Source organism: Schistocerca americana, chromosome 7 (assembly GCF_021461395.2).
Source record: "Schistocerca americana isolate TAMUIC-IGC-003095 chromosome 7, iqSchAmer2.1, whole genome shotgun sequence".
In the NCBI taxonomy this organism is placed as follows: domain Eukaryota; kingdom Metazoa; phylum Arthropoda; class Insecta; order Orthoptera; family Acrididae; genus Schistocerca; species Schistocerca americana.
The window spans coordinates 390,188,221-390,202,301 of NC_060125.1; the positions used below are offsets into that span (position 1 = coordinate 390,188,221).

At 41.1% G+C, this 14,081-nt stretch overlaps 1 protein-coding gene across 1 annotated transcript in view; it reads left to right on the forward strand.

Moving 5' to 3' along the window:
• The first annotated feature begins 298 nt into the window (after positions 1–298).
• LOC124622963 overlaps positions 299–14,081 on the forward strand; it is a 150,738-nt gene continuing 136,955 nt past the window's right edge. Inside the window, exon 1 of the mRNA XM_047148753.1 lies at positions 299–374. Within this exon, the coding sequence (XP_047004709.1) occupies positions 299–374 (76 nt within the window). The remainder of the gene's footprint in view (positions 375–14,081) is intronic.

The following is a 14,081-nucleotide window of genomic DNA, read 5'->3' on the forward strand; positions in this document are numbered from 1 at the left end:
ACGCGGCTGTATCGCCGGACATCCCCTCCCCCCTCCCTCCCATGGGGGTGGCGGCAACAGGTGACGGCGGCCGCTACGTTACGGTAACGGGCGGCGCAAAATAAGTCCAATTTCATGCAAATGACGTCGTCCGTCGCGGAGTAATTGGTCGCATCCGACTCGATTATCGGTGACGGCGACGCCGGGGGCGGGCCCGGCGCGGAGTGCGCGCGCCGTCGGTGCCGCCGCCGACGCCGCCCCCGGCCCGGGGGCGGGTATATAGGCGCGCGGAGGCGGCGGCGCGCCACAGCCGCTCAGCATGCCCGCCCGCAGGTACACCGCAGCCGCCCTCCTGGCAGCTCTCGCCCTCGCCGCCGCCGCCACCGCTGAAGACGGTAAGTGTCGGCCGCCGCGGGGAGTGGCCAAGCGAGCCACCCCCTTCCGAGTATGCTGCGCTCAACAAATCCGCTTGTATTCTGAATCATGCTGTCCTGTAGCCACTAGCTACATTTTGCTTTAGGGCCTCTCCGTAGCAGATGACCGATGGTTGCCCACCTATCCATCCCCAGTCTGAATGAAATTCCGCAAAAAACTTATTAAAAAGAACAAAGCTTTGCAAAAATTTGAGTTTAAGGTACCAAAAAGATCGTGATTTGCGAGGCTTTCAGTAGAAGCAGCAAAACGTTGTATGAGCTCTACGACAGTTTAGTCAAAATGTAACAGTTTAGAGTTAGCAATAGTAACCCAATGCAGATCAGTAACACACAGAGTTGTAATACTTCCATACGGTAAGGTAGACTACCATAACTAAGCGTATACAGCAGTACGTACTAGGTGTGCTCAGTTGAGGTCGTAACCGCCATGCATACCTATTGGGCGTTACCTCATTACGATCGCTTTGTTTGTGTATGCAATCAATGTCTCACTAGGTTCCCCCAGGTTAACCGTCTAGAAACCGAGTGAGGGTATACAAAGTCCCATGTAAACTACGGAAAATTTTCGTTCTACGTTGTTACCCTCCTTCTGATACGTAAAGAAAGCAGTATTTGTAGTAAAATTGAAATTATCTGTGCTTAACTCAGGTTTTAATAAAAAATTGTTGATTTATAAACCGAAACGGAGGGATATTGTAGTAAAAATAAAGAGAACAATGCAGGTTTATCATATAGCAGTAGAAAACGCAATTTCTACAACAAAAAAGTAAAATTAAAAAAAGAACACAAAACAAAAATATATCAAACGTCGCTCCAACATGTTTCTGTTATTCATGGCCAACTTTCACATTTATAAATAATAACAGGAAACTCTTGCCTTTGATCGTGATGAAGAATGTTCTGTTAAGTACAAAATATCGACAGTACTTATGTAAATTTTTATACTGGTGCATGTAAATTGTACTTGATCAAAAGTAATTGCTTTGGTTATGATTAAGCGCAGAAGTTAAGCTAATTTTTATTATTTATGAAATGCAATTTCTGTTCTGGAAGGATATAAAATACACAGTTGACTAGCACTGAATAGTGTATGGTTCTTATTATGTGCAAAACAAATGAACAAGAAACAAGGGAAGTCGTCAGCTCGCAGTTTTTGTCATGCATTCATTTCTTCCCCCACCACCGCTACCAATACTACCGTTAATCTTCCCATTCACTTGGTCATTTATGTACTGTACCAAAACTACCGAATCGTAGCTACGGTAGTGCGCAACTCTAGTAGCACAACTTTTTGTCTTTCCAGACTGTTAGAGTTTCAAGGCTCTGCCGTTCACAGTTTCCGTGCCACATGATATAAAAGCTGGGAAAAAAATCAATTCTGAGAATTTTTAATCATTTTTTAGAGTGCTACAGGTTTTGGCCAAACAAAATATGTGGCAACAGTCATTTGTGAATATTGGAAGAGTTCTTAACATGGATACATGTCACGAAAACTTTTGCACAAAATTTGTACATACTTTGATATATTGCTAAATGTTATCTGCTCCTACTTTCTTAATTTTTGTTTCATTAACACGAATAGCTAGTCTTGTACTAGAAAAGGTTTTCATTATTTTGGGGTTTTTCTGGAAAAGGTTAAACAAACAAGACTGAAAATGTTACTGTTCAATACACCATCATTTCAGTAAGAGCATTTTGTATAATTTTATGCTGTCTTGAGTTTGTCCAGAACTGCCGTAGAGCTTGTATAACATTTTGTAGCTACCCACTGCAAATCTTGAAACTTTTGTATCTTAAGCTGAAAACTTGCACAACTTACTTTTATACTACATAGAATACGTGTTCAAATTTTTATTGCAATTGGAACTGGTCAGGTGAAGACGATTCCTAAAACTGGTCCACTTGGTGTGGAATGATCCTATAACAATCAGGAGGTAATTATGTTATTACTTGGGGGAGCAAGTTACACCATTTGTCGCTTCTTGTTCTTCGTTCCTAAAGTACGACGTTCATACCTCGACGGCCTTCAAATTTATGCGTTTATCACAGGCATGTGAAGCTCCTTGAAGGACAATTTCAGTCAGTAACACTATGCCAGTCATCCGGTCTACGCACAACACAAATTTGTAAACATATTAGGGCTTACTCTTAAATTTCATGTCTTAGTTATTTGTGAAATGTTTGTTTTAAAACTACATACAAAAATTTATATGAGTCTTAATAAGTTTAATTTATTTGATACATACATAGGCGTGAAAGCCTCCCCTTGAAAATAAGGAAGAAACTGTAATCGTGATAATTGGAATAAAACTAAAGTCAGAGACGAAAATGTCCTGCAAAAAGTGGTATTTTATCCTTCTGTGTGACTTTGAAAGAGCCTTCTGGAGGACAACATCGCCATCATTATAAATTTGTTGCGTTTCAGTATTTAAGGATATACAGTCTTGAAGTACGCTGACTAAATCCATCTCCAGCCAGTGTTCAGGTTGTTTGTTTATTTATTCACAGTGAGATTTCGAGACATTCAGTTTCACTATCAATTTATTATCAAGATGAACATAACCTGAGATAATTTATCTTCTTTAATATGCCCTTAAGAGTTACGTTGTTCCTAATGTGTTCTATCCTTCAGTATCTCAGATTTATTTTGTGACACAATAGCTCCTCAGTTTTCAGTCATTTTGCAGTAAGTTCATTACAGGCAAATAGTTCGACTCCATACAATGGAATAAACTGTATCCAAAATTTCACCATGTGGAAACATCTCGAAATATAAGGAATAACAACTCTGTAAATTCCTCATTCTGATGAATATGGACCTAGGTACTTGCCTCCAGCTGTTGATAGCCATATCCGAAATCGTCCCTTCTCTAACAACCAAGCAGTTTTGTTTTCTTATCCAGTAGAGATACTGGTATTTTAGACTCAGGGTAGCTTTAATTAATCTTTTCCCAGGATGTATTCACAGTGAATCCTATCTCTCCTCCGATTCAGTTATGTTTCTATAGATAGCCTTTCATTTATACAGACAAAATAATTGTAACGTGGGTATACGTTGTTTCACTTTTCTTGATAATAATGTCGTGAATTGTGCTGTGGTGCAACAGTAACAGCTTCCAGCCCAAACAAGCGTTTCTAACTTCCTCATCCCCTTCACAATCAATCGACTATGAAGAAAAAGTCAACAGCGTGTAGTTATGCTGAAAACGTTTCAGCGAGCGAACGCGACTTTGTTGTAAGGCTTAAATAAGTCACAACTATCAGATCAAAAATATTTTGACTGGTACCAAATGACAAAACTTACATTACTCATTCTTACATTCATGCCTCCCAGCGCAGTATTTGAATGAGGATTCTCGTTTATCTGGCGGAAAATTTGAAAAAATGACAAAACTGATTCTCGTCGTATGGCACCATTACTTTAGCTTCTGCCACTGAAGATATATTTTCATTCAGTCCTACTTCATAATAATTCCAGACAAGTAAGAAACTCTAAATTTTGTAAACGACTTCTTCTGACGATGATACACACCTACCAGCGAATGAAATTTTCGGCTACTGTTTAGCCTTTAAGCAGCTTTATATGTACTTCTTGTCACAAATTCTTTATGAGCATCTTTAGATATATGAGTATTATGTCTGATATCATTGTTTATTTAGTCTAACAATGTTTCGTCTGTTCATTAGTATATTAAATTCGTTTACTCAGAGATTCGCCAGTCAGTACTTGCAGCAATCATTGACTGTCTGAAAATACTACCAATCTGTACACAAGATGTTTTAACACTAAGAAGTGAGAGTACAGACCATTCTGAACGAACCACTTTACGTAAACATCTATTCCAGTCTCAAGATTTCTGAGATGCTAAAGCTGTTTGGAACAGTGAAATGGTAATGCCGACAATGAAAGTACAGGGTTACAATTATTGAACGATGTGAAGAAAAACGTAAATTAGTTACAAACTACGGCGTGAACCACACTTTATTCAACACGTAAACGTCACTACAGATACTCGTCTTTAGTTTATGATATGTTCGATATTCCTGCCATCACTGGTGATAAGGTGGCTCAGGCGAATAGCGAAATTCTGCATGACCCGCTGGTGTGTCGGAACTTCGATGCTGCCGATGACTTCCTGAATGGGTCTTTTCAGCTCACCAGTGGTTTTGGGATTATTGCTGTACAACTTGTCTTTATTACAGCCCCACAAAAAGGAGTCGCGTGTGTTCAGACCCGGAGAATATGGCGGCCAATCGAGGCCCATGCCAGTGGCCTCTGGGTACCTCGGAGCCAGAATGTGGTCCCCAAAATGCTCCTCCAGGACATCAAACACTCTCCTGCTTGGATGGGATCGACATCCATCTTGCATGAACCACATCTTGTTGAAATCAGAGCCACTTTGGATAATGGGGATGAAACCATCTTCCAAAAAGTCACGTACCGTTCGGCATTCACCATGCGATCAAGAAATATCGCATCGATTATTATGTTCCTGGATACTGCTCACGACACAGGGTGAAGAGACTTCTCGATAACGAATGCGGATTCTTAGTCCCCCAAATGCGTAAATTTTGCATATTGACGAACCCGTGTAAATGAAAGTGGTCTTCGTCGCTAAACAATACCGTACTAATTTCCATAGTTCCCCGCAGCCAGCTGTGCAGTTTGAACGTTCTAACGCTAACCGTTCAGAAGTTATGACGATTTTATTTCATATGGCAAAATAATGGTCACCATCTTTGTTAACAGGCCATTACTTTTATTGCTTTATTGTTAATATTCCTTTACAGAACCATCGCTAACTTGAGCGCATCACCCTCGTAAATAAATACTGTTCTGAAAATTGCCATTAGTGTCCAGACTTCAACTTTGGTTAGCAACGTAGCATCTTTATAATGTGGTGTCACTGCTGTCTTTTCAATTAGCGCTTTATCTTCGCCATTGTACATTTCGAAGCATAATTTTACTATCGGGGATTCAGCAGTTATCTAAGGACCTACACTACGATTTCAATACAATCCGCGGGATTTATAATGCATTCTTTGAAATATACAACAGAAAGTAGCACTATTCAGAAAATGAACTGTAACTACCGTAGATAGGGTTTGTAGTTAGTTTTCCGTTCATTTCACTGACTTATTGTCGCCAAGAATAGCTACTAAGACCACCACTAAACCCACTTTTCCGAACAGTTTGTAAAACACACTGAAATAACTCGTGGCAGTTTTGAACTTAAGCTGTGCAGGATATTTTCAGTAAAATAATACAAGAAAGGATTTATTAATTTCTTTTCACCTGCATCGTTTCCTCTTCCGACAGCTTCAACCAGCTCTGTCTTGAAAACCACTGAAAATTCAGCGTATACGGAGTGCTTCGAAGGCTTTGCGTTAAGCGACTAAGGGTAATAGATCACCTTAAGGCGGACAGCTTTTCGTAAGGACAAAATGTTTGCCGCCACTTCTCGGCAACACTTGGCGTCCATTCGTCCTTTAGTATTCACCGAGATTTCACTGAACCAGCAGCGTCTACTAAAAAGGTCTGCTGCATATTATTACCGCAATAACCTGATAGAGCGATTTTCAACTAGGAAACCAGAGAATGAGTGTTTCCAAGCAGAGAAAGAAATCTTAGAAACGTATTGCGAACAATAATTTTGTTAGACCTACCTTTCATACGGAGCATAGAAGGGGATTATAGGCAACACACAAGGCATAGACACGCCAAAGTATGCATAGGCCCTGCCGCCTCTAAGGAGCATAACCGATATAAAAAGACGGCTAAGGCCGCAAGGAACCGTCAACGAACATTTTGTCTCTACCAAAAGTGGTTCTCCGTGATGTGTACTGTCACCACTAGATGTTCGATGCAAAGACTTTAGAACACCCTAGATATAAATCAAGGTTTTCTTTCGCAACGGTCAAACCTATCACAGTCTACTTCTAGCCTGCTTCCGCCTGACACATCCCATGTAGCATAAACTTTCACAGACAGTTTCTGACCTTACGTATTAATTTATTTGTGTACATTGTAAATAGAGACGATCATTTTACAGTCCCATGAGTTCGTTTCAGACGATGTATCACCATTGAGGGTGGCCACGAATCAACAAAAAAATTACATTTCGAAACGAATCGTCTGGAAACATGTGTTTTGCTTATTGACACGTTGAGCGCCAATGAAGGCTTCTGCCATCCTTTCTTTATTTCTTCCCCTCAACCTTTGGATCAGTTGGTCTGTTGCTATTTCTGGGTCTACCAGTGTTCCTTCTCCCTCTGGGGGTGTAGTATACCAGTTGTTTTGGAATACTTTTACTGATCATCCTTTCTGTATGGTCTTTCCGTTTTATTCTGTATTCTGTAACCTTATCATTTAAGTTATAAATTCCTACATTCTCGTTTTTTAATCTGTCTCTTCTTATTACCCCCTCGACGATTCCCAAAACTCCCATCTCGGCTGTCTGGAGCCCATTATGTGCTCTAGAGATCATAGTCTAGCTTTCACTTCAGTATAGCCCACAGGAAACTTCCTTCAGTACCTGCTTCACTGAGATACGATGTGTCACAGACCAAGAATCTGAAGGTGTTAATTGTTCAATACTTTTCTTTCCCGATATCAATTTACACTTAAGGGTTGTGAGACTTGGAATGCCATGGAGTCGGAGTCGGCTTTATTTGTCGATGGGCTTAAATTATTTTGCTCTACTAATTTATGTAGTTCATACAGGGCTCTCTGTTAGTTATCAGTTTTATCTCCAACCAGACTGCTGAGCTCTCCAGCCTTCCTGATCTCGTATACGGACAGAGTGAACTGAGTTCCACGAAACATACTTCACGATCGCTGTATACCGTGTCTTAACTGGCTAGAATGGACGAGCCGCCCAATCGACACCCGTTTGTCAAGCAGTAACCGTATTCAATAGTCCATTAGTGGACGCATCTCTGTACTATTTGGCGAAATGCCTCCCACCACCGTCCCTTACTTCATTCTCTCTGTTTGTATGTTGTCAGAGGCGTTTGACTTTTCGGATGTAGCAGGGCCAGCTTACACAGCATCCAAATACCGAAGGAATTTTGCTACATCAACATTTTAAATCCGCCAACACCTGAGTCCCTCTAGCCAAGGGTCTCGTATTTTTGGGCCATTATTGTTCGCATGTGATGGATCCATTCCGAGCGGTTCTAGGCTTTTCAGTCCGGAAGCGCGCTGCTACTACGGTCGCAGGTTCGAATCCTGCCTCGGACATGGATGTGTGTAATGTCCTTAGGTTAGTTAGGTTTAAGCAGTTCTAAGTCGAGGGGACTAATGACCTCAGATGTTAAGTCCGATAGTGCTTGGAGCCATTTGAATCATGGATCCATTATATATAAATACCGTACAGGATGGGCGTATGGGAAGGCGCTGGTCGACATTAAAGCATCAGGATAATATTTAGACAAAGGCCATTTATTGGCGAAAGCATGTTAAAAAGGGGTCACATAGGCCTAGGGATGTGAGGGTGAGCCAGAGCGTAGAGTTTGGCGAAATATAGTTCCCGAAGCTAACGAAAGTTGTTGTCTGCCAAACCTAAGTCCACAGTGCCGCAGCACCGGGAGAAGCGGGAGATGTTGGCTGCTACAGGGAGCGCGTCCAAGAGAGCTGGAAGACAAGAGTACAAGAGAGCGGGCCCGGCGACGGGCGGCCGGGTATATTCGACGCACCACGCGGCTTCCTCCGCCCTGATTGGTCGGGATCGAGAAAATCGTGCGGGCAGCATGGAATTTTAAAAGCGTCGACCTGCTAAGCGACGCCTGGGGCGGCGTTACCTCGTCAGCACGTGACGGAGGTGCGTGGCCAAGGTGCCCTTTCTCGGTGCTGACTTCCTGTTGCTACGCTGTGGGACGAAAGAATTTACAGGCAGCTAACACTGCCGGCCGTGGCTTGACCGCAATGGAAAAATGAAGTTACTGTTTGAAAGCTCATATAATAAAGCAAAATCCACTACTGTCTGGTTCATCCTTTACAATAAATAATGTCGTCAGTTCGTAATAGTACTCGATATGCAGTTCCTCTTAACAGGACTAACGAAGAAGAACTGGAACAATGCGATCTTCTGTACTACCTTTTCTGTCTCATGGCGCGTACTACTTATTTATCTACTGATATTAAATTTCGATCTCTTTCTTAGGTACTATAGAAGTTAGTGTTGCATCTATTAATTGGTTGTAAACGTATTCTGATCCCCAAGGTGTGGATACTACAGAGCTATGTTATGTTAATATGTCAGTAAACTACAACCATGCCTTCTGGTAATAAGGCAAAGTGTTAGCATATTGTAACGAAGTCAGAATTGCGATGCAGGCTTCAGCTGTGGTTAAAGTCATATTTACTGTTAATCTACCGTGGATGTTTGTATATTCTTGGTATGTGCGGTCATCCACATGATGAGGTAATTTACTCAATAAACTTTGTGACTGGTAGTGGTTTTGTAAAACCTTTTCATAAATCTGTGTTAATGCAATTAAATGAAATATGCTCTGTTACGTTTATGTTAACACCTACTAGCTAGTATTATTAAATCAAATTACTGTCTTCATGCGACCGTGCTCCTCAAACGTGGCGGGCGTCACAAAGTATGCAGGTGTTTCTTCAGCTGGCATCCAGCTGTAGTCCCTAGCCCCGTGACACGGACGTTGTCTCTAACCGTTGCAACCAGCGCATGCTGCTACACTGTTGCACTGGATTGTGAGCCAATATTATCGGAGACTGTACGTCTGGCACAGAATTAGTAACCTCCATCCACACATCCTTCCTTTACGGTGCTCCACTTCGTTGTTATTCCGCCGAAAGTCACCCCCACATACGGCGATGACCTCCATCTTAGGCTTCGGAGATAGCGAATAGCACAATCAGAACACTGGGTTGACGTTGACTTCATTAGGCACGAGCCGCTACAACTGTGTAACAACACGCGCTCTCTCTCGTTGCTGGCCAACATCACATCATGACATCTCGCTGGTGTTGACTCACCAACATTCATTCCACATTTGTTACAACGGGGAAACTTAACTGAAGTGCGTGATCCAATCAAGGACATTGTGCGATACCCTCTGACCACGGCCATCCTTCGGCCTAGGAACATGGGACGGCAGGATGGAGGAACAGCTAGTTGACACACAGTTACTGCGATCATTCTGTAAACCGGAATCGCTTCTACTAGTCCTAACATCTGCTCAGCTGTTCTCGCAGAACTTAAAAAATAATATTCTGGCTTCCAGTCCTCCCATAATGGAGAAATTCCTAGAGGCGGAAATGAGTGAATGTCGTTATTAAACTATTTAATAAACTTATTCAGTTTCGAAAGAGGTCTTATATGAACGTGATGAAATCGGCCAGGCACCTTAAAGTAACACTTGATGTCACCTGCAGCAAACTGAAATCTTTCATGCATTACCGTTTAGACAAGTTCGCAAGAGCGAACAGCTTCTATCTACATCTACATACATACTCCGTAAGCCACCTTACGGTGTGTGACGGATGGTACTTTTTTGTTCCATTCGCAAATAGATACAGAGAAAAACGACTGTCTAGTGGTAGTGTCTTTCATTAATAAAAAAAAACGTCCTAGGTCCCGGGTTCGCACCTCCCCCCCCCCCCCCCCCCCTCCACCTCTCAGATTTTGGTTAAAAATCGTCAGCTTCGGCGCCAGAAGACTCCCGACAAAAGAAGTCACTCTCATTCTGCTAACAGTCTTGTCAAACAGGGCGGAGGAACGAACAGAGGTTCAGGGCACTATTTCGCTTGGAGTGCGAAACTGCCACTAAAAGCGGAAGAATCAGCAATGACCAACGATTTGAGGATGCAGAAGGCAATGGAAACCACTGCATTAAAGATGCATAATGTGTACCCACAGAGCATGTGGCCTTTAATTGAAAATGTGTCACCATGATCTCCCCATTAGCAAAACATTCCGAAATGGCCCATCATTCGGATCTTCGGGATGGGACTACCAAGGAAGAGCTGACTATGAGTAAAAAATTGAATAATCAACGAAAGTGTAAGGTTCTACGAGTCGGGGCGTGAAATGCTACAATTTTGAACGTGGTAGGGAAGCTAGAAAATGCAAGGATCAATCTAGATATAGGGGGAGAGAGCGGAGTTAGTGAAGCGAAATGGAAAGAAGACAGGGATTTCTGGTCAGATGAGTATAGGGTAATATCAACAGCAGCAGAGAATGGTATAACGGGAATAGGATTCGTTATGAGTAGGAAGGTGGGACAGAGAGTGTGTTACTCTGAATATATCAGTGATAGGGTTGTTCTAATCAGAATCGAGAGGCAAATCTACACCGACAACAATAGTTGAGGTATTCATGCTGACGTCACGAGCTGAAGATGAAAAGATGGAGAAAGTATATGACGAGTGCCTAAAGGAAAACTATGAATGTGATTGGAGGGGAAGAGTAGAAGACAGGGCTACTGGAGAATAGGGTTGGTGTTAGGAAGAAGAGAAGAGAAAGAAGAGTTCTGCCTTAAATATCGGCAAGTAATAGCGAATACTCCGTTCAAGAATCACAGGAGAAGCAGGTATACTTGGAAAAGGCCAGCATGTTCGGGAAGCTTTCAGTTAGGTTATATAGCGATCAGGCAGAGTTTCCGAAATCAGACATTGAATTGTAAGACGTAGAGCAGATAAGGACTCAGATCACAATGTAGCAGCAATGAAGAGTAGGCTGAAGTTTGAGAGATCAATCAGGAAGAATCGATACGCAAAGAAGTAGGGTACAGAAGGACTAAGAAATGACGAGATACGCTTGAAGTTCTCTAAAACTATAGATACAGCAATAAGGTATGTCTCAGTAGGCAGTGCAGTTGAAGATGAGCTTGAGAAGAAAAACATAGGTAAAAAGAATGTAGCTGCGAAGAAACTACGGGTAACAGGAAAAATACTTCAGCTAATCGATGAAAAAAGGAAGTACAAAAATATGCCGGGAAATTAAGGAATACAGAAATATTAGTTCCTTAGGAGTGAAATAAATAGGAAGTGCAGGGAAGCTAGGGCAAAATAGCTGCATGAAAGATGTGAAGAAAACGAAAAAGGAAATTGTAGTCTGAAGGACTGATCAGCATATAGAAAAGTCAAAACCATCTTCGGTGACATTAAAAGCAATGATCGTAACATGAAGAGTGCAAAGGGAATTTCCACTGTTAAATGCAGAGGAGAGAGCGGATAGGCGGAAAAGTACATCGAGTTCCTCTGTGAGGCGGAACACTTGTCTGATGCGATTGAGGAAGAAACAGAAGTCGATAGGGAGAGATAGCGGATCCAGTATTAGAATCAGAATTTAAAAGAGCTTTGGAAGACTTAAGATCAAATAAGGCAGAAGGGATAGATAACATTCCATCAGAATTTCTAAAATCATTGGGGGAGGTGGTGACAAAACAACTATTCACGCGGGTGTGTGGGATATATGAGTCTGATGATATACTATCCGACTTTGGGAAATATATCATCGACACAATTCCTAAGACTGCAACAGCGGCAAGTGGTAGAATTATCGCACAGTCAGCTTAACAACTATTGCAGCCAAGTTGCTGACAAGAATAATGTACAGGAGAATGGAAATTAAAATTGAAGATTTGTTAGATGGCGATCAGTTTGGCTTTGGGAAATATAAACGCATCAGAGAGGCAGTTCTGACGTTACGGTCGATAATGGAAGTAAGACTAAAGAAATATCAAAATACGTTCATAGGATTTGTCGACCAGGCAAAAGCGTCTGACAATTTCAGATTGTGCAAGATGTTCGAAATTCTGAAGAAGATAGGGATAAACTATAGGTAGAGACGTGTAATATACAACATGTATATGCCAAGAGGTAATAATAAGAGTGGCACACCAAGAAAAAAGTGCTCGAATTAAAAAGGTTGTGAGGAGGGAACGCAGGCTTTCGCCCCTACTGTTCAGTCTATACATCGAAGAAGCAGTGATGGAAAGAAAAGAGAGGTTCAAGAGAGGAATTAAATTTCAGAGTGACCTGATAACATTGCTAACCTCAGTGAAAGAGAAGAATTACATGATCTGCTGAACGGAATGAACAGTCTACTGAGTACAGAGTACTGATTGATAGTAAATCGAAGAGAGATGAAAGTAATGAAAAGTAGCAGAAATGGACAGAGAGAAACTTAAGGGGAGGTACCGGTGAAATTTCAACCCGGTCGCAAAAAAGTTGTAAAGGGCTACAAAATTGTTTTATAACATATCTTGGCCTGGGTAAACCCAACTTGCTAAACAAAATTTTTTCATCACTTTCGAATTTTAGATTGTTGAAAAAAATCAATATTTTTTTCAAATCTTTACGTGCAGTTGTTGATTATCACGGAATGTACACATAAAAATGTTTTGAACCAAAAATTTTTAAGTTGACAGAGAAGTAGCATTTTTTGTTTGTACCATTTTTATTTTTTCAAATAAATTGAAATATAGTGACCTTCATCATCATCATCAGTAACCTTCAAACATTCTGTTCATACGAAAAGTGTAAATCAATTATAAAAATTCTATATTTTTAACAATTGACAAGAATTTAGCGTGAAATAGAATACTACGTTATTATACAACGTTTGGCCAAGTATGAAAGATAAATAAATAAAAAAATAAAAGACGTCTTGACACGTTTGAAAATTAGACTCTTTATTTTCGATTTACGTATTACATCACACATTCCCATCTCCGCTGAGTCTGTACGGGGGATTTGTCAGCTGCGGGTATGGCTGGTTGAAAGTGGGTCTTCTCTGGCCGTCAGGCGTCATGCGGTTATCAATCGGCGGTCTTTCTGACCGCGTTAGAGCTGGTAGACTGCAGTGGCTTTACCGCAACAGTGTGTGTATATGTCGCGATATGAGTAAAACAACGTAAAGTAACTGGACTGTGAACGAATGTCGACCACCACCTCGCCCTAAGAATCTCACAACCCGCCGCCACCCATCCTGGATCAGAAAGGTCTATAAGTATTTACTTTCCAGTTCACAATTGAATCCGCCCTCGAACGTAAATCTCCATGACCCCCCCCCCCCCAAAAAAAGTGAATTATCCTTACACTTATTTATTTCCGTTGGTTTCGGTTGTACATTTAGATGGACAAATATACAAACACGGTTAAGGATGTACGTGCAGTTTATGCAAGTATGCAGACATATTCATATAAAATTAATATTTCAATTACATTTCTGTAGTATACATATCTATCCAGTGATAAAAAAGTAACTATACTTCAACTTTTTTGAAAAAATCAAAACTGCCACAATAAAGTATACTACCTCTCCGTCAATTTTAAACATTTTTAGCTCAAACACTTTTTTTGAATAACCAACGTATAGGTTAAAAGAATAACGATATTTTCAAAACTAAAAAGTTTAAAATGATAAAAAAATTTGTTTATCAAACTGGGTTCACCCACTGAATCCAGCATGCCAAGATATGTTATGAATCAAATTTTCAGCCTGCTGCGATTTTTTTGTGACCGGGTTGAAATTTCAGCAGTACCTCCACTTAACATTAGGATGGTCACGAAGTAGCTGAAGTTAAGGAACTCTGCTACCTAGGCAGTAAACTACCCCATGGCGGACGGAGCAAGTGGAACAACAAAAGCAGATTAGCACTGGCAAAAAGAAGCCTATTAGTATCAAACAT